General features: G+C 35.7%; 1 protein-coding gene across 1 annotated transcript in view; it reads right to left on the reverse strand.

Annotated features, from left to right (window-relative positions):
* Window positions 1-1,671: 1,671 nt before the first annotated feature.
* The window catches only part of MAN1A1 (mannosidase alpha class 1A member 1), a 171,390-nt gene continuing 152,398 nt past the window's right edge, over window positions 1,672-20,663 (reverse strand). Inside the window, exons 10-13 of the mRNA XM_072643165.1 lie at window positions 17,033-17,252; window positions 15,556-15,728; window positions 8,782-8,897; window positions 1,672-1,816 (exon numbers count right to left, since the gene is read on the reverse strand). Of these exons, the coding sequence (XP_072499266.1) occupies window positions 1,690-1,816; window positions 8,782-8,897; window positions 15,556-15,728; window positions 17,033-17,252 (636 nt within the window). The 3' untranslated portion in view covers window positions 1,672-1,689. The remainder of the gene's footprint in view (window positions 1,817-8,781; window positions 8,898-15,555; window positions 15,729-17,032; window positions 17,253-20,663) is intronic.

Consider the following 20,663-nt stretch of genomic DNA (forward strand, 5'->3'; position numbering starts at 1 on the left):
TAAATGTTTATTGTATTATTACCAATTCAAATAATTGATCAACCAGAATATCTTATTACCCAACCAGGTGAGATAACAGTTGTTACTGTAAAGGGTACTAATTTTTAAAAATAGTGTGTCTGTGTGCACACACACACAACTGCACATATTATTTGACCCGGGAGAAATTACTCCAGGTCAAAGAAATACATTACTATCCCAGGGATATTTCCCTGGTCAAAGCCATACAATGATATTCCAATTATATATCTATATCTGTATGTAGATATAGAGCATCTATTGTTATTACTGTCTTTCTATCCTGTTTAAATTTGACAGAGTTGCTGGCTGATATTATGTTCCCCAAAGGAAAAGAAAACAGCCAGCTCCTTTCCTAGTTCATTGGGAGACTGGATAGAGTAAAACAGAAAGAAAAATACCCATAGGGTTTTTGGCATACATACACATTGCTTCAGTAAATTGGGGCTTATATGTTGAGATGTTTGAAATACTACATTATGAAGGGTTTGGCTCCTTTGGAGCTGCTTGTTTATAGATTTTCTGTCAGTTGAACAGGAATAGATACTAGAATGAGGATCTTCTCTAATGAGGCTGAAACCCAACACTCACATTATCTACATTAAAAAAAAAATTACTGCTTTTGAGTGGAGCCTTGTTCACAATCTGGAGTAAATGTAATATTTTTCAAAAGATTGAATCACAGAAATTAACTGCAAAGAAATCAACAATAAAAAGTCATATGAAGCACTTATTCTATTTTTAAAATGACCATATTTCTTCATACAGAAATCAAAAGCAAAAACTAAAAGTTTTCTATTTCTATTCCCTTTTTAAAAGAATAATTCAGTTAAAGCAAACTTTTGCAAAATGGTTTATTTTGCTCACACTAACCTGTCTTTAGAATTCATACTATGGTGTGTTGGAAAATGGAAGAAATGATCCAGTTGGCAACAAATACAGTGCATTTAAAAAAATTTGAACAAAATCCACAAATTAAAAACACTAATGAGTTACAATAAAATCTACTGCAACTCTAAGTAGAATGAGGTCAACATGGGATGATAATAGCTCTGTTGATCTTTATTTAGATTACAATGTGAGTGAAGTATTTTAAAAGACATTTTACCAAATAATGATAGACCCGCATCAGAGGAGGCTGTCACAGTTATAAGATTCATCTCGGGTGAACAGACAAACTAGATTAACATAAAATTGGAAAGAAAAAAAAAAGTTGTTTTAATAATTAATTTATTATGGCTTTTTGCAACATGGCAAAATATTACAGCTTAAAGCAGACATCATCTCCTCATAGAGGAGGAAAAATTTTTTTTGCAGTCAAATTAAAATTATAGTAAACAGGTCACCTTAAACCTCAAGACCCACTTATTCAGTTTGGAAGAAGTGACTCAACAGCCTCATAAATTCTAGAGATGGTGAATTTCTTTTTTTTCTTCTTTTTGAGTGGCTCAGTTGGTTGGATGGATCGAAGACGTAATGAAGAATTGAAGTCCAATTACAAATATTTCCCATAAAACATAATGGACTGCAAAACAATTTGTTTAGAACTCAGAAGAACCACACCAATTATAATAAAAGTTTGCAATGTGCCTGGAATAAAAGAAAGGGAACTCTTAAGGTGTGTAGAGAAATTAAAGGAATGCAGCACAACAATGAGTTCAGAATCTTTTTTTATTTGTGATTTTCTTCCACCTCCTGATTATTCTTGCGGAGAACTGGTAGAAGATGAGCCTCAGTGTTAAAAATCCAATGTTCCAGTGGCAGGAGATCATCATCAGAAAACAGCAAATAGAGATATCTGGCAAGAGAAACCCAGTTGTATTAGAACTGTATTAGAGGACTCACATCATGTAGCAAAGAGAACAAATCAATTAATTAAATAAGTCTTTATTAGAGATCTCCAATGAGTCAGGAACTGTGCTAGATATTGTACATAAGGACAAAAATGGAATAGCGTCTGCCCTCCAAGAGTTTACATTCCATTGAGGGTGAAAAATATGTTCATTCTCAAGTAAATACAAAATACATACAAAATAAAGACAAAGAAGCTGAAATGGAGTCAATTGCACTGTTAAAACTCATTGACCTGCAAGATGCCAAAAAAAAAAAAATTAGAAGAAATAAGCAATTGAAGTGATATAAAAAAAAATTTGTATTTTGTATCACCAACATTTTGTATTCATGATGTAAGGAAATAATGAAGGTCATGTAAATGAGTTTAAAAGAGTGTAAAGTTAGAATAAACCTTTGCAGAAATTACAGGATCTCATTCATGTTTTACATACACTAAAAAAATGAGTGGACTAGAAGAAAGATTAAAAAAAATAAAGTATAAATTTCCTTTTTCTTTAAAATGTTGTATTCAGTGATGTACCAAACTGCCAAAAATTTATTGCATAGAGCTGGAAAAAATAATGCAAAAATTCATCTGGAAGAACAAAAGGTCAAGAATATCAAGGAATCAATGAAAAGATTTGAAAGAAGATATTCTAGTAGTACCAAATCTCAAACTGTATTACAAAGTGATAATTAGCAAAAAAAATTTGGCACTGGCTAAGTAATACAGTAGTAAATCAGTGGAATAAGTTAGGTATGCAATACACAGTAATAATCATAATATCCTAGTGTTTGATAAAGGCAAAGATCCAAGCTTTTGGGACAAGTACTCACTATTTGACAAAAACTGTTGGGAAAACTACAAAGCAGTTTGGCAGAAAATAGGTACAGATAGATGTCTCACACCACATATCAAGAGAAAGTCAAAATGGGCAACTGATTTAGACATAAATAGTGGTATCGTAAGCAAATGAGGGGAGCATGGGATAGTTTACCTGTCAGATCTATGGATAAGGGAAGAACTTATGAAAAAACATGAGATAAACAACATTACAGGGTATAAGATGGATAATTTTGATTTACATTAAATTAAAAAGTATTTGTACAAATGAAAAGAATGTGGCCAAGATTAGAGGGAAAACAGAACATTGAGAGTTTTTTTATAGCAAGTTTCTCTAAGAAAGGTCTCATTTATTTAATATACAGCAAACTGACTCAAATTTATAAGAACACAAGTCATTCCCCAAATGATAAATGGTCAAAGGATATGAACAGGCAGTTTTCAGAAGAAGAAATCAAAGCTATCTATAATCATAAGAACAAATGCTCTAAATCACTACTGATTGGAGAAATGCAAATTAAAACAGCTCTGAGGTACCACATCACACCTATCAGGTTGGTTAATATGAGAAAAAAGGAAAATGACAAATGTTAGAGGGGGATATGGAAAAAAATGGGACATGAATACACTGTTGGTGCAGTTGTGAACTTCATTGTGAACTTCAACCATTTTGGAGTGTAATTTGGAAGTATGCCCAAAGGGATATAAAACTGTGCATAACGTTTGACCTAGAAATACCACTACTAGATTTGTATCTCAACGAGATTAAAGAAAAAAGGAAAAGGATGTGTGTGTGTGTGTGTGTGTGTGTGTGTGTGTGTGTGTGTGCGTGTGTGTGTGTGTATGTCTAAAACAAAGCTTCTAGAATATGGAAATTTAGGGGATGCCTATCAACTGGGGAATGGCTGAACAAGTTGTTGCAATGGAATACTATTGTATTATAAGAAATGATGAGTAGGATAGTTTCAGAAAAACCTGGGAAGACTTACATGAACTATGCAAAGTGAGGTAAGCAGAACCATGAGAACATTGTATACAGTGATAGCAATATTGTACAATAATCAGTTCTGAATGACTAAGCTAGATATTTTTTAGCAATACAAGGATCCAAGACATTATTGAAGGATTCCAGAGAAAGAACTGATGGAATCTGAATGTTACATTTTTTTTGTTTTTATTTTTTAAATCTGTTTTTTTTTTTTGCAACATGACTAATAGGGAAATAGGCAGCTAGGTGGTGCAGGGGATAGAGTATAGAACCTGCAGTCAGGTAGACTCATCTTCCTGAGTTCATATCTGTTATTAGATACTAGCTATGTGACCTTGGGCAAGTCACTTAACCCTGTTTGCCTCAGTTTCTTCATCTCTCAAGTGAGCTGGAGAATGAAGTGGCAAGCCACTCCCGAAGCTTTGCCAAGAAAACCCCTAATGTCATCTTGAAGAGTCAGACACCACTGAAAATTACTCAACAAAGATGTTGTTTTGCATGACTATACATGAATAATCTATAGCAAATTGCTTGCCTTTTCAAGGAGGGGTTAGAGGAGGGAGGGAGAAAGAGAATTGGGGACTAAAAACTTTAAAAAATTGTTTTTTACATGCAGTCTTAAAATATAAAATAAAAAAATTAAAACATTGAAGGGCACTTTTCTAGAAGGTGAGGTGTGGTGTTTTTCCCTCTAAAGACTACAGAAATTTATCTGAAATATTAATTTTCCTTGTTTTCCTGATATTGAGATTTGTTTCACTGACTTACACAACCAATGGGTTCAAAGTAAAATTTTCATTTACCATTAACTGAATCTAAAATATTATTTTTTAATTTTAATAATACCATTTTTCTGACAAAGACTTTAGTGCCTGTAAATTGTTGTGGGAAAAGTTCTTCTAGTTGTGATAAAATTTCCAGAAATCTAGTAGATTTTTTTTCCACAGCAAGAAAGAAATATCACCTTCTAGGGAATTCGCAAACACTAATTCATCCTAACGAGGTGTCCAAAAGATAAATGGGTATGATGCTCATACCTTGCCTTTCTATTTCAGATTTCTTCATCTTTTCTTGGGTGTTAGGGTTGATTAAGTGAGAAAGGGAGAGCCTTCTACTCTACTCTTAGGTTTCTTGTACAGAGTTTTGAATTCTGCTTGTCTCTTTCTTGGTTCTATGACTCTTAGTATAGCATCTCTCTCTCTCTCCCAGGGAACCAGAGATGACAGCAGGACTTTGATTAATAACTGGATTTATTTGTCTTGCTGTAAAATAGGGTTACTGGCATTTCAAATACTGTTGGTTGCAGTGAATGATTAAAGGATTACAAGACTTAAAATAAGATGGATTCTCAAATCAAAGGGAAAGATAAAAAAATTGACAATGCTCTCTGGTAAAAAGCTGCTATCTTGCAATCTCTAGAGACCATGCCTCATCTCCTTCTTGCTTTGAGAATTGTAATCAAATCCATGCTACCATTGCTACAAGCAAAGGATTTGACCACCAAAAGCTTTATGGGTCCACTCAATATCTCTGTGACTCTTCAGACCAAAATTCCCTTCTTTGAACACTATTTTCCATATGTTATCTCTTCTTATTGGAACGAATCCTTGAGGTCAAGGACCATCTCACCTTTGTATTTGTGTCCCTAGTGCCCAATAATGGGGTCTGGCAAATAGAGGCATTTATTAAATGTTTTAAAATTGATTGATTCTTTCATTCATTCTCAGGACAAACACAAATATGGATTCTCCTACCTATACTTTCCAGTAATTTAAGTCTCTTAGACAAGAACATGCAGGAATCCACACAGTTTATACAAGCAGTAAGAATAGCACAGAATACTAAAACTGGTATCACAATCTTAAATCCCTGATTCAACTTCAGATTATCATTCTTGAGGAGCACTTAAAGAACTCTCCTATGAATTTTGAATCAGCAGAACCATGCAACTGGTACAATAATAACTGGAGTCAGCACGATTCTGATGTTGTTACTTATATGCTGAACTCCAAGCCAATATTTTTCTTGTCCTTATGTATTGGTTATGAGATGCTGTTTCTTTGCATTTTTGGTATAATTTCCTATCCCCAAATAAATAACAATTTTCCTGTTGGGAAAAGGATGTGCCAACAGGATGGCATGAGTATTCTGGTCTATCTGTCAAGTTAAATTTTTCTTTTTAAATTACCAATTGCCATTATAGTTTGTGAATGAATTTCTTATTTGTTTGGTAAGCTGAAATCAATTCAGTAGAGTGCAATCATTCCTCAGTCAAATGACAGACTGTGGACATGTAGTGACTCCACCAAAACGTATATAGCAATCCTAAGAGGACTCACTCAAAATAGCCACTTGCCTTAGCTCAATTTATTAAAGAAGTTTATCTGACATAGCTGATGTTTCCATTACATTTTATTGGCTAATTTTTTGAGAACAGTTTGGCTCATGTGTGTATATATATGGGCATGTTGTTCTAAATCACTGAAAAGGCTTAATGTGGTTATTCTGGATGGAATTTATCATGTTCTGCAGGTCTATAACTTATAGACTATAACAGGTCTATAACTCTAGAGAAGTCCTTGACTTTTCTAGAAATGGGAAAGCTAAATTACTCTTGGTTGGATTAGTAATTACCAGGTTCAACCAACTAGCCAACTTTGGACTGGGTGTGCTGTAGAACATTAGGTTATGCTGTCTAGATAATGATGATTAGATCTTAGCTCCAGGATATTGCAATCCAGTTTAAGCATTTCTTGTCCATGATGTGCAAAAGCACTAGGAATACATGAATGTGAATAAGAAATGGTCCTCGACCTCAAGAAGCTTATAATTCAACAAAATGAGTAAGGCAGAAACACAAATAAATATGTTAGAGTACGGTAAATGTTATGAGATTAGAGAACAGAAATGTTATCTAGGCCCTGGGAGTTTCATGAAGGAGCTATCACTTGTGTTGAGTCATAAAGACTGGAGACACTTTTAATATGTAGATATAGAGAAAAGTACATTCCATGCCTCAGGGAGTAGTCTGAGCAAAGACAAGGAGGTAGGAAAGATGAGTGAATGATGGGCAACAGCATAAGATAATACTAGAAAGTATGTTTCCAATAGGTTAATGAGGATGGATGATATTTAATGGTACATTTTTTTTAGAACATGGGAAAGAAAAAATCAGAGCTGTGCATTAGGAAGGTTTTTCTGATGCTAGTTTGGAGGACAGACATTGTAGAAAGGGTTACTCTTGAGAAGACTAATACAATAGCATGGATGAGAAATAATGAAGATAAATTTAAATTCCAACATAGATGTTAGAAACAAAAAGAATGTGAGAGATATTCTGAATTTAGAACTGAGGGAACTTTGAAAGTGAAATTGTATATAGGTTCTGAGAAGAGATTATTGATATTCAAAGACCAAATAAATATATTCGAGTAGCCACTGCATACAAGGTACTGTGGCAGAACAAAGTTTAAATGATGCTAAAGGCTCTGCCCTCAAAGAGCAAACGATCTACTAGAAGAAAATACCAACACAAATATTATGAGTATGGGTGACTGGGACAATGCTGATATATTTGGCAGAAATAGGGAAGCTATGGAGAAGAAAACTATTTAGAGAAAGATGATTAATTCTGATTTGAAACAGTGAATCTGAGGTGCCAGTGGAACTTCTAGTGGAAGATATTTAACAAGCAGATGGAAATGCAGGTTTGGAGTTCAAGGGAAGAGGCTAGAAATCTTATTTTTTTTTTAATCATTTGCATAGTGGTAAGATCTAGAACCATGGAAGTAGATGAGATTGAAAAAGAAAGAATACACATACGGAGGAGGGCAGAGAATAGACCCTTCAGGAAAAAGGGGTTTGATTCTGGCATTTAAGAGTCATAAAGAGGAACAAGAATTAGGAAAGAAGACAAGGAAGGAATGGAAAACTGATCACTAGCAAAAATAGAAGATATAAGAGTCAAGAAGGATGAGGAGCTCTGAGGTCAAAGGATATCAACAAGTTGATAATGAAGTTACTAAGAACAAGACTGGCGCGAAAAAGAAGAAAGACTGCCATCACAAAATAATTGATGAATACTGATAGTGTGCCTTGGAGATCAGTATACGACAGTGATGAAGTTGGAGAGTATCCTTAGAACACATTTGGGAAGAGGTTTTTAGTGGAAGGATAAATTCTATAAGGAACCAAAAGCACATCCTTTCTTCCTGGTCTATTAAATTGGGGAGAGGGAGACAAAAGTTGTCATTATGTGACTTGAGAGATACTGTGTTCCAAGGGAAGACCATGTTTCAGTTAATTGAGTTAATTAATTCAGTTAATGTGAGATGGATGGAATGAAAGTAGAAAATATTAAGGATGGTAGAGGGAAATTTTTTTTATCTATACTAGAATAGATCTTCTAAAAGGTACAGTAGAAAGGGATAACATAAGAATAGAAGAGAATCAAGACCAGAAAAGGATAAAGCTCAGCTGGATAGGGTTATTAGGAGGACAGGAAAAAGTGACAGAGGAGTTAATATTTATACCCAAGGTGGTAATTTTGGATGACAGGAATTTATTTAGAAAAGCAGGAGTCTGGGAGGTAGGTTGGAGGGATAGGTTAATGAAAGGGATGAGTAACAAGGAGGAAGAATTAATTAATGAATATGTTTCTGGAATTAATGAACCCTGAGATTCCAAACAGAAGAGTGGTAAGACATAATTTAGGTGGAGCAGTTTTCATGTAGACTAGGGATCCCTGGTGAATTCCTTGGAGCCTAGATCAAAAGTAATGAGGTGGGAAGGAGGAAAGAATGGGCAGAGAAGCTCTAGTATTAACCTCCATAAACTGGATTCTCCAACTGATTCAGACTCCAGACAAAACTCTCAACACATTACACCTTTTTAACAGGAATACAGAATTTTCTAAAAGTCAATTTAAATCCATTTTGTTAAGTTTAAAAGAGCAGCTATTTTTTACCATTAATAAGAAAGCCATACTATTGCAATCATACCTTGCTTTATCTTTCTTAATGATAAATAAGCATCTATAAAGATAACTTGTCAAGCTACCTTATATTAATAAATTAATTTTGGAATGTATTTTACTTACTTTAGGGTCTCTGCCAAGAAGAAACTCTGCTGCACATCATCATAATTTTCTTGCTTTAGATAAACGTCCCTGAGGCCAGAATAGCCTCCATCTACCCGGCAGTGTTTTTCCAGTGCCTACATTTGAAAGGGAAAAAAATATCACTCACATTTAAGCAAATGAACTTTCATTAATTTTTATTATTAGCTTGCCAGTTCCAAATCTAATTACAATTCAAGTGAAATGAGAATCTCTTGTCACCAGGTTTTCAATAAGAATTAAAAAATGCAAACCAAAAAAGCTAAGCAGTCTTAGAAGTTTGGCTTAAAATATGACAATGTATACCATCCTATATAAGACGCATACTTAGGGATTGGTCTATAGATTCAAGGAACATTCTCAGGATGGCGTTTCTCAGGATTAAGGGCACTATCAATGTGTGGATGCATTTTCACTATAGCTAGGTATATAGGACATAGATTTCTTATACAAATAAAAGATATGAAAGAACAAACATTCTGGTTCTGCAGACTTACTTGTTTAGGGGAGTGAGTGTGGTATAATAGGAGAGAGACTGCTGCAGTAGAATTCAGAAGGCCTGAGTTTAAAATCTACCTCTGCTACTTGTAATGTGACACTAAGTCATGTCATTGAAGCCAAATGGGGTTTTGTTGTTGTTTATTCTTTGTTTTCAAAGAGGACCAATGACATTGCTGGGGTGAAGTCTTGACTTGGGTGTGAACTGGGTTTGAGTAAGAGCTGTGAAAAGACATGAGCTTCAACTCTCTCCTCCAGTCAAAATCAAAATCTGGGAGCCAGAAAAAATCAAGACAACTGATGATGGTCCAGGATGCAGTGAGAGACTTTGGCTTTTTAAAATTAAGATCTTTTCCAGGAGGCAATACCCATTCAATGACAAAAGGCTAGGTAAGAATTGAGACCAAAGATAACCCAATATACCATCACAAAAATAGCAATCTAGGAGGGGAAGATTCTGAGTTTCTGAGCAGAATAGAAAATAATTGCTATTTATACTCTAAGTCATCAAAAGCAGCATAGGCTAGGGGCTGAAGCTACTATTGGCCATTCAGTGAAAGTTAGAGAGATTTAGGTTTAAAGGCTAGGCAGGTAGCTCCATTTGAAATATAATGGGTTTGTTTAAAAGTCTGTTTTTTTTCAGAGCTATATTTCAAGAAATCATAAATGAAAACTGCACTGGACAAAAAGTCAATTGTCCAAGTTTTGTAAACCTTAAAGTACCATACAAGTTACTATTAAGTCAACTAAACCTCAGTTTCTCCATGTATAAAATGATTAAAATACTTGAGCTAGCTACCTTATAGGAATGCTGTGAGAAAAGTGATATGCAAGATTAAAAAAGCTACATAAGAGAAGTGAGTCCCAGTTTGACCTTTCAGCCATATCAACAAGTCAAACAGTCCCTCTGGGCTTCAGTTTCCAACTCTGGAAAATAAGGCAATTATATTATCTCTTTTTCTCCAAGTTTTATATATATAATACATATATGCATACACACATATATTCATATATATGTATACATTCATACACACACACATTTTTTTTCTCTCCATAAAGTTCCTTTGTTTTTGAATTGGTCTCTCTATTACGAAGCTCCTAATTTGTGACAATGCCTTAACAATTACCAGTCTTGATTACTAGCTATAACTCTGTTTATCTACGTAGACCAGTCAACAATGTGGGAACAGAAAGGTGATTGTAGATAAGAGATGGAAAGCTTCATCTTTACAGACACGAAGATTCCAGGCCCCCACAAATATCTAAACTAGCAGGATCCATTAGATGAGGTTATAAAAAGCTATAACACTGCAAATCATAAACAGGAAAAGCTGACTAAGACACAGCAGGAACATCTCACACCAATAAACAGAAAGTGCCCTTTGCAAAAAAGTAGCAACTTTTCCAATTTCATACTTAATTTTAGGGATGTGGACTGGACTTGTGATTTTCCAGTTCAGGGAATTTTCTACCAATTTAGGATGGCACTTTTTTGGAAAATATAGTCTTAGAGAAGTGCATAGAGCACTGAGAGATTCAGGAATTTGCTCAGAATCATATAAGCAGAGGCAGGAAATGAACCCAGGTATTCTTGGCTTTGAAGCTAAGTAGAGAGTCTACTACAGCATTCCACTTCTCAATTTAATTTAAGGATAATTTACAATTATATTCTAGTTCCTCTTTTCTCTGAGGTAATCTGCAGATGGCATTTACAATATTAAAAATAGCAAACATTTATATAGCGTTTACTGTGCTAAGTGCTCTACAGCTATTATCTCATGATCTTCACAATAACCCTGGGAGGGAGGCGATAAAATTATTCCTTTTTGCAGATGAGGAAGCTGAGACAAACAGAGGTTGAGAAGATTTGCCTATGGTCACATAGCTACTAGGTTTCTGAGATTAGGTATGAACATTATTATTCATTACTATTATTAGACAATGGGTAAGCAAGCCCTGGGCAGAGAAGATCATAAGGTGGGCCAGTATCCAGAAAAAAGGACTTCAATTTCTGATATGTTCTTGGAACAATGCTTTCTGATGCTTGGAAGAAGCAAAGGTTTTACCGGACAGTTCGATGAGTATTGTAATTGTAATTGTAATTGTAATGTGATCATTACTCAATAGTGCTTGCAGGTGAACTCATCCATGCTTAGAGGTGGAAGATGCAGAGTGAGTGGTGGGGATGTAGCAGCTTATGGGAATGACTATATAGGCCACCAATTGGAGAGAGATGTTAATGTTACAACTATCTAGTTATAATGAAGGCTCTGGAAATAGGAACTTGGAGAATGTAAAATTAGGGTGTGAGACTAAAACTCATTAAGCTTTGCACGAGATACATTACTTTGTGTAGTGACTATGTTTTCTTCCACCCAAAATTTCCTTGTTAAGCAGATATGTTTGTATTTATACAAGGGACTTTAAGCCTGGAATCCAGCATATCATCTTAATTTCACAGTCAAATAAAACATTTTCACTGTACATAGACTGTAACATCAGTAATCTGGTTTTAATTTTTAAAATATGGCAGAAGGACAACACTAAAACATCAGTATTTCCAACTAGAAGGCAGAAAACTTTAAAAATTATAAAAAAATGAAAATTGTATTTTATTTTGAAGGTTTTAGGTCAAGTTATGTTCATTTTCAGTTTGTTCATAATGCTTGTCTTTTATTTCAGATGTGCATGTCCAATCTAATGAGAACAAGGAATCAATAGAACTAGTTATAAGGGGAATAAAAAAGTTCTAATACTGAAGATGATTTGTTTGCAGAAAACTATCCCAGGGAAGAAAGGGTGCCATACCAATGCCAGTTACGGTTGCCAAACACAAAGTTGTTTTTTTTTTTAAACTAAGAGTGAAACTCCTGCTTGAAAAGATCCTGATGCTCCTGATTTGTAAAGAAACACAGGCAGCCATAAATTCTTATTTGGGTTACCCAATACCCTACACAGTGAAGAAATCAGAGAGCCTGAATGGCGTAGAAATAAGGTAGCAAGAACTGCATTTTGAAAGAATGTGGGAGTTGAAGTTGTAGGATATAGGTTCAAATCTCAGTTCTGACACTATCTGTGTGTAGTGTCATGTAGTGTTATGTCACTTTTCTGTGTCTTAGTTCTTTCATCTGTTAAACAAGAGGATTGGACTGGATGACTTCTTAGGTGTCTTCCAGATCTTAATCCATCAGCCTAGGCATTTTTTTATACACTAATGCTAAAGGAGAGAGGAAAAATAACATTGGACTCCTTGCTGAATGAGGTTTGTTACTTTAAAGGGAATCTATAAAGGAAATTAGGATATGTACATATACCACTGAGAAAGATGCCTCAGGCTTAATGGTTTCCTTCTTGAAAATCCTTGGGTGAGTTTAAGCCATCACTTCTACTACTATTGAAACTTAAGGACTAGGAGAGTTTATCAGGTCCGTATCAATCTGAGTGTCAAAGAGCTAAAAGCAGATGTTGGAGGAATAACTGGGGGCATATTCTGAAGAAACCGATGCTTAGGTGTTGCTCTTAACTTTCTTGGGTATTTTGCTAGACTCTGGAGTTTTCGGGGGGTGGGGTGGGCTGGGGTAGAGAAAGCAGCTCAACTTGGCCTCAACTCAGGGGACAATATGCTTTCCTCCTCAGAATAAGCTGATCACTTGAAATCTCAATAATGAAGAATGACTCAGATTTGGATACTCTGCACATTCTTAACTTCCCCTCAGTTGTCTTTTCCCTCTGGTTGAAGGGAAAGGCATTAACTTCTTCCCAAACCCGTCCCAAACCTTCCTGGCAACTCCACTTTTCATCAACAATTCTTCTGGGTTTGCTTTAACTCCATAGAGAACATCGCCCTACCCACAACTTGGTTTTCAGCTTCCTTTTGTGTATTGTCTCCCCCTATTAGACTGTATGGTCTTTGAGTGCAGGGACTCTTGCTTTTTCTTATTTCTCTCAACTCACTTCTCCCTAGTGACTGGAACATAGTAAGTGTTTATTAAATATTTATTGATTTTTTTTAAGTGTGGGGAGAAAGAACACAGAATGTTTACTAAAGATTAAAACAATTTAAAAAACCATTATTTATTGGGAGAAGGGAAAGAGAAGGACATGAACCATGTGAAGAAAGTCCCTGAGAAAAAGAAAGAGAAGTTAGAGTGGACAGTTGGGTCTGGGACAGGTAGTCAGCAGTCACTGGCTCAGGTCATATCTGTCATCTCAACTAAGTCTATGAGAACTGAGCAGAAGGAGGGCACCTTAGGTGCAGAATAAGAAGGAAGGACCAAAAGTTAACCCAGGAGACCTTTGAAAAGAGCAGTTTGGCTAGGTCAGGGGGACATGACCAGGGGGGCCTAGCTTTATGATTCTGGGTAAAGGCCCAAATAACAGATGGTAGATGGAGCAAGAGCTGTCCATTATAAGTGGTTAAGGGATTTGCCTTAGGTAATCCAATCAGGAATAGAGAGTATGGGTGCAGGAGGAAAGAAGAATTAAGTGGCTCAGTGGATAGAGCAGCAGACCTGGAGTCAGGAATATCTGAGTTCAAATGTGACTTCAAGCACTTAATAGCTGTGTGACGGTGGGCAAATCACTTAATCCTTTTTCCCTTAGTTCATCATCTGCCAAATGAGCTGGAGAGGGAAATGGCAAACTCTAGTATCTTTGCTAAGAAAACCCTACACGGGGTCACAAAAAGTTGGACACAATGAAAATGACTGAACAACATCACTGAGCTCTTTAGGAGGGAGGTTAAAGATCTGAAGTGTCGAATAAAAAAGCTTGGGAGACCAAATCGGACGTTTAAAAATTTTTTTTTTATTTAGACAGTCATAGGACACGGTGTTAGATACATGGTCAGCGAATATGTGGAAAGGCATACATGGCCAATACAGGGTATTAGGTCTATAGCCCTTTGGAAAGGTCAATGTAGAATATTTGCACCAGCCTGGTTTCCTACCCCCTGGAACTCAGGGCTGAGAGTTTTGTTAAATGAATTCCCTAGCTAAGAGAACAAGAACTCATATATGTAATAGAATGGGATCAATGGATCAATCTGGAAAGAAGACAAGAGAGAGCTAAAAAAATACATATAGTTCTCTGTAGCTGGCATTTAGGACTAGGGTTAACTCATAAGGCAGCTATAATTTGTGAACCTTCTTTAATTTGCTAAAAATTTCTCTTCTTCAGACATACGACATTACTAGTAGCTAGCAATTATATAATACTTGTAGGTTTGCACATTTGTTATCTCATTTGATCCTCACAACTCTGTAAAGGTACTGTAATTATCTTCATTTTACAGATAAGGAACCTGAGTTGAAAGAGGCCCAAGTCATAGCTAGTTATCACAAATTTAAGAAACTTTGCATGATAGTGAGTTTTACGTAGATAGTGGCAGCAAGCACGCTAAATCCTTGGGTTTGCTGATGGAGAAAGAAAAAGTGGCATCATGCAGGGGTCTTGGGTCACTGGACACTCGACAGATTAAAAAAAATTTTTTTGCACTTCTTCATATGCATGAAAAACTAAGTAGTACCTTAGCTACAGATTAATCAAAGTACAAATAATATAGGGCAAAGGTGTTAAACATGTGGCCCATAAAATTCCCAAGTATGGCTCAGACATGACTAAAATACAACTGGGAAATATTTAACAAAATAAATTGAGGTACAATAAAACATAGATAAATAATGTTAACATATGGTTTTCTAAACCAGAAATCATTATGTATAGTTTAGGGCCCCATGTTTCCATATGAGTTTGACACCATTGGTGTTGAGAGAGTATTTTAAAGTGAAACTGGGGGAAAAAGTAGGTATGGCACCAGGAAAAAGTAGGTATGGCATCAGGAAAGATTCTTAAAGTTCCTTGGTATTTCCTGGCATGTTTATGTTTTAAAAATAGAAATAACAACCTGGAAAAAACTGCATGAATGAGACAGAGTAAAAAAAGCAGAACCATGAGAAGAATGTAGAATGACCATAATAATGTAGGTGAGTAGTGATAATGATGAAAAAAGTCTGTCACTAAATGTTTTTTAAAAATATTCAGAGGAGATTCAGAACAGTTGTAGACAGACAAACAGGGCAGTTGGTGTTATCATGCTAAATGTAACAGATATTTAAAAACAACAACAAAAGAAATTGATTTAATATGTAAGCTTTTTTGTGTTCACTGTTTATGGAAATATTCATGTTTGCCAAATTCACAACAAAAAAAATTACAAAATGCAACATGAATATATAGAAGTTAAAATGAAGACATTACCTCAACAGCTTCCCAGGCCCATTTTCTGTACTTTGGATCATGAGTTAATCTCCACATGTACATATAGGTCTCAATCACTTCAGGTCTCAAGATGTAGTATTTTTCACTCTGCCTTGTAGCAATGGCTTCCACTCCACCATCAAATCTGAAAGCTTCTGGTCCCAGTTTCATTGCTAAAGAACATAAATGAAAACAACAACGGCTAGTTAATACACTGGATTTTAGTTTTACAACTTAAATGATCTCAGAGATTTTCTTGGCTATAATCAAGAAAAAGCAAAATGAAAACTCTGAAACTACTCAGGTACGCACAATTCCATAAATTCCATTCAATACTGACTATGTACCCTAGCTGAAGTTAGTCATAAGTATATTTTAGAAAATGGCAAAAAATCCCTCACAAAACCCAAACCCAATTCACTTTCCACACATTCATTCATCATACGTTTATTGAGTATCCACTATATGCAAGGTACTGTGAAGTATTGTATCCCAGCTAGCTTAACGTCAGATTAGAGCCTGAGAATTCTGACTGACTGTGACCAAAGCAAATTATTTCTATTGCCTGTGTTTCAATTCCCTTCTATCTAAAACGAAGATAGTACTACTGACAGAAGCGGTTGCTTGGCTTCGTGGAAAGAACACTGAACTTGCCATCAGAAAACCTGGATTTGAGGCCAAGTTTTGTCACTGACTAACATACAACTATGGTGCACAAGGCACTTTAAAGACTCAGTTTCCTCACCTGCAAAATAAGTTTAATAATACTTATATTTCCCCCATGGAATTGTTGTGAGGAATATGCTCTGTAGACTATAAAAGCATGATATGAAAGTGAGTTTATGGAGATTAATGGAAGACTGCAATATTTATTAACCCAGTGTCAAATGTGACATGTATAACAATTTTATTAATATTAAAACTTAAAAGATGGGAAAGTATTATATAATTAACTCTTCAGTTATCTCTCTTTTATGCTTAATGGTGTTGACATATTTAGGGAGAATAACTTAGAATCTCCACTGAAATCCTATTCTGATTCTGTGTCATTGTTTGAGAGAGATCTGGGTTCTTCTCAAAGTCTGTTCTCTTCCAGTGAAAAAAAGTATAACCAAAAGCTAAGCTAGAAAGGCTTTCCGTCTGGGTCCAGTATTGTCTGTTGTTCAAGGACCAAAAAGCTAATTTCAGAGAAGCTCATTACCGAGAGTTTACCCTACAAATGAGTTTTCTTTTCTGTCAGAGCAGAGAACAAAGATTGCCTACTAAGGCAGGGAGAGGTTTTGATCAACATTAATGAAGGGAGCGAGTGAGTACATAGATCTAAGAAATCAAACATCTTTGAAGCTCTAAAGTATGAATAACAACACCTAAAAATTCTATTAGTATACTTAAAAACAACAATGAAACAGTTAATATTTCTTATACTTAAGCAAAGCCACATAAGAGGAATTGAAAGAAAGAGAAACATGGTACTTACCAGTACGGTTATATGATTCATAACATGTACGGGCAATTTCAGCACCAAGTTCAATGTGATGCTGTGTTAGCTCTGGAGAAGCACAGGCTGCACCAAGTGCAAACATGCCTCCAGCAAAACAAGTCAGGTGACCCATTTTGTGTTCTAAAAGGCCACCTTTCCACTCTGCAATGTAGGTCAGACCACCACTGGATTTCCGGATTAAATGAGTCTCAATGGCCTAAGGAGGAGATTTCATTTTAAATTTTAAAAAATTTCACTTTAAACCTTTGACCACTTTCCCACTTACATGAATAACTAACAATCTCCAGGATTTAAAAAAAAAAGTACTGATCGGTTACTTTTGGTCCTTATGATTTTTTTTGGATTCCAATGCAGCTATAATATCCAGTTTAGTCAGCAACACATCATAGAGAGTTGTCTGAGGCACACAGAAATTATGACTTGTCCATTATCCTAAAGCTGGCTTGAGAGTCAAAAGCTGGATTTGAACCCAGATTTTCCTGAGTACATACCTAGTCCATTTACAACACCAAACTATTTCTGTGATACTAACAAAAGAATTTTAAAAACATGATCTGAAATTTTATATTACTAGTTTACTTTGTTTACAGTCAAAGGCGGCCAGAATACGGTGGGAATGCAGCCAAAGCTATGAGTTCAATCCTAGTTAATTTTGCTCTGCTCCTCATCTATAGATGGGCTCCATTCCTGATCCCTGAGGTGACCTGATCTCAGTGGTTTTCTAAGGAGACCCATTGATCATAGGGAGGTGTGTGTGTGTGTGTGTGTAGGGGGGAGATGGGACCAATGAAGAATTGCGATGGAGCAGTGCACAACCATCCCCATAGCTAGGAAAAAAAAGAAAAAATACTTAATGGACAGGTCTTCCTAGTGGTAGCTCAGTAGCATCTTCTTTGTATGTGAAATACAGTATGATATCATTACAATGAGAAAAAAGAATTTAGAATGTTTCCATGTATAGTTTTTACATGTAATCATGGTTTTTTTAAAAATAAACTTTGAGTTAAATTTCTTAACAGGAATATTTTGAGTTTAAAAGTAAATTAAATAAACTGTCCTAGCAGGCACTGCTTCTTTTTTGTCTTATATTCCCAGTGTCTAGCACAGTGATTGGCATGGTAGGCATACACATAAATGACCTCTTGAGTGATGGACTCATTTATCTATCCATTTTTTGTTTATTTATTAATTTATCTACTTATGTATTTATTCTGAACTTGACACCCCCCCATGAACATTTCCATATACAAAGAATAGAAAAAGAGCATTCTGTGTGTCAGTCAATAAACACCTATTACATGCCTATTTCATGCCAGACATTATGCTAAACTCTGAGGATTAAAGAGTCAAAAGACAGTTCCTTGTCCTCAAAGAGATTACAGTCCAACGGGGGAAGACAACAAGTAAACAAATATGCATGAACAAACTATATACAGAATGAACAGGAAGGAAATAAGAGAGGAAAAGCACTAGAATTAAAAGATTTTGGGAAAGATTTCCTATAAAAGATGTGATTTTAATGGGAACTTGAAGCCAGGGAAGACAGTAGCTGGATATAAAGAGCATTCCAGGCATGGGGGACATGAATCTTATTATGCATAGTTTTACATTTAAGTATGCACAAAATATACACAAGGGGAGGGGAGGAAATTAACATATGGGATCCGGAAAGACATCACGTAGGAGGTGACATCTGAGTTGGGCTGGGCCTTATAAGGGGAGGAGATGAGGAAGTACATTTCAGTCATGGGGAGCAGACTGGAGCAGCCAGTGCAAAGGCATGGAATGGGAGACAACTGTTCTGTGAGAGGAATAGCGAACAGGCGAGCTTGGCTACAATAGAGAACGCATGAAAGGTGGAATGTATACTAAACCTGGGAGGTTGGAGTTAGGTTGTCAAAAGCTTTAAATGTTGAGATCTTGTATCTGACATGAGTTCATAGGCAGCAATTCCCATGTCCAGAAAGCACCTCCTCACTTCTGTCTTTCATAATTATTATATTCCATTAAGTCTCAGCTCAAAAGCCTACATTCTATGATCCCTTCTGCTCCCCCCCCCCATCAATTTGTTGTTACTTTCTTTTCAAATTACTTTATATTTATTTTTGTCACATAATTCCTTATATTTAAGTTTCATATAGTATCATCAAAATAGACTGTAAGATCTTTGAAGTCAAGGACTTTTTGTTTTTTTGTCTCTGTATTCCTACCTCATGGCAAACTACCTAGAACAAAAGATCAATCATTTGGAGCTGAAGGGGCTAATAGAGGTCATCAAGTTCAATCGCTTCATTTTACAGAGAAGGAAATTGGACATTGAAGAGGCTGAGTGACCTGTCTAAAGTCATACCCATAGTAAGTAAGTATTCAAACACAGGTCTTCTGACTCCCAATTAACAACTTTTCCCATTTATATTTACAGTACTTTTTGTATGTTCAATTGAAATAAGACCTTAGAGAGAGAAAAAGGAAAAAAAGAATCCATGTTCTTAAGGAGGGCAAAATATTGTATAAGAAAAAAATATACACACATATATATGTGTATATGTGCATAGGTGTATGTACACATAAAATTTTTACAACAAAGTGTCTTGAAAGTCAAAAGGGAGAGAGCACATCAGAAGCATGGGCTGAGAGGTAATTAAGAAAGATTTCACAGGGTAGGGAGATTAGAGTTGGGCCTTAAGAATGGATAAGAAACGGGAAAGCAGTGATTGGGTTGAGGATTGGAGAGGTGACATCAGAGATGTTTGGAAGAGCATGAGTAAAAGGCACAGAGCTGGAAGTGTGTGGAGTTGTGCTTCCTGAGTTAGTGTATGGTTAGAAATGAGGAATAATGATGAAATAAGGGTGAAGGAAGGCTGAAACCTGAAAGCGAGGCTAAGAAGCGTGAACATTATTTGGGGAGTCATTGAAGTGGATGGCTGTGATCAGAGCTATGAATTTAGAGAAGTAGACTGGAGGCACGACTTTGCCCATGGTAAGTAGGTAATTAATACTTGTTTAAAAGTGTGAATTGAATTTTTATTTATGGTCATTCAATCAATAAATGCTTATAAAAGACCTATAGTGTTTCAAATATTGTGCTAGGCTCTGGCAACAGACCCCAAAACAAAACACTCTTGGCTCTCTAGGAAATTACATTTAATGACAGGAGACAACACAAACATATATTAAGTGGATCCAAAATATATACAATGTAATTTAGAGGCAGCGACACTTAGAGGAAGGGATCAGGAAATGCCTCATGCAGGAGGAGCTTGAGTTGAGCTTTGGCAACCTAAGAAGAAGTTAGGAGGTAGGGCATTCTACACATGCATAGAGGTATGGAAAGAGAAGATGGAATGTTTTTATAAAGGTGAAGGCTGTTTATTATGTATCTTTGGATCCATTTTCTTCATACTGCATTTAAGTTGATTAAAATGGAATTGAGTTCATAACCAAGACTGGGTAGACACATAGCAAACTTATTCAATATTTCCTATTCCCCAACATTTTTATGTATGCCAAATCATAAGTAAAATCAAAATGGCAGTGACTGAATGAATAATGCTTATGCTCATGAACTGTGGTTATTCCAATTTTATAGTGGGCTTAGTATTACATT

Source organism: Notamacropus eugenii, chromosome 2 (assembly GCF_028372415.1).
Source record: "Notamacropus eugenii isolate mMacEug1 chromosome 2, mMacEug1.pri_v2, whole genome shotgun sequence".
NCBI lineage: Eukaryota > Metazoa > Chordata > Mammalia > Diprotodontia > Macropodidae > Notamacropus > Notamacropus eugenii.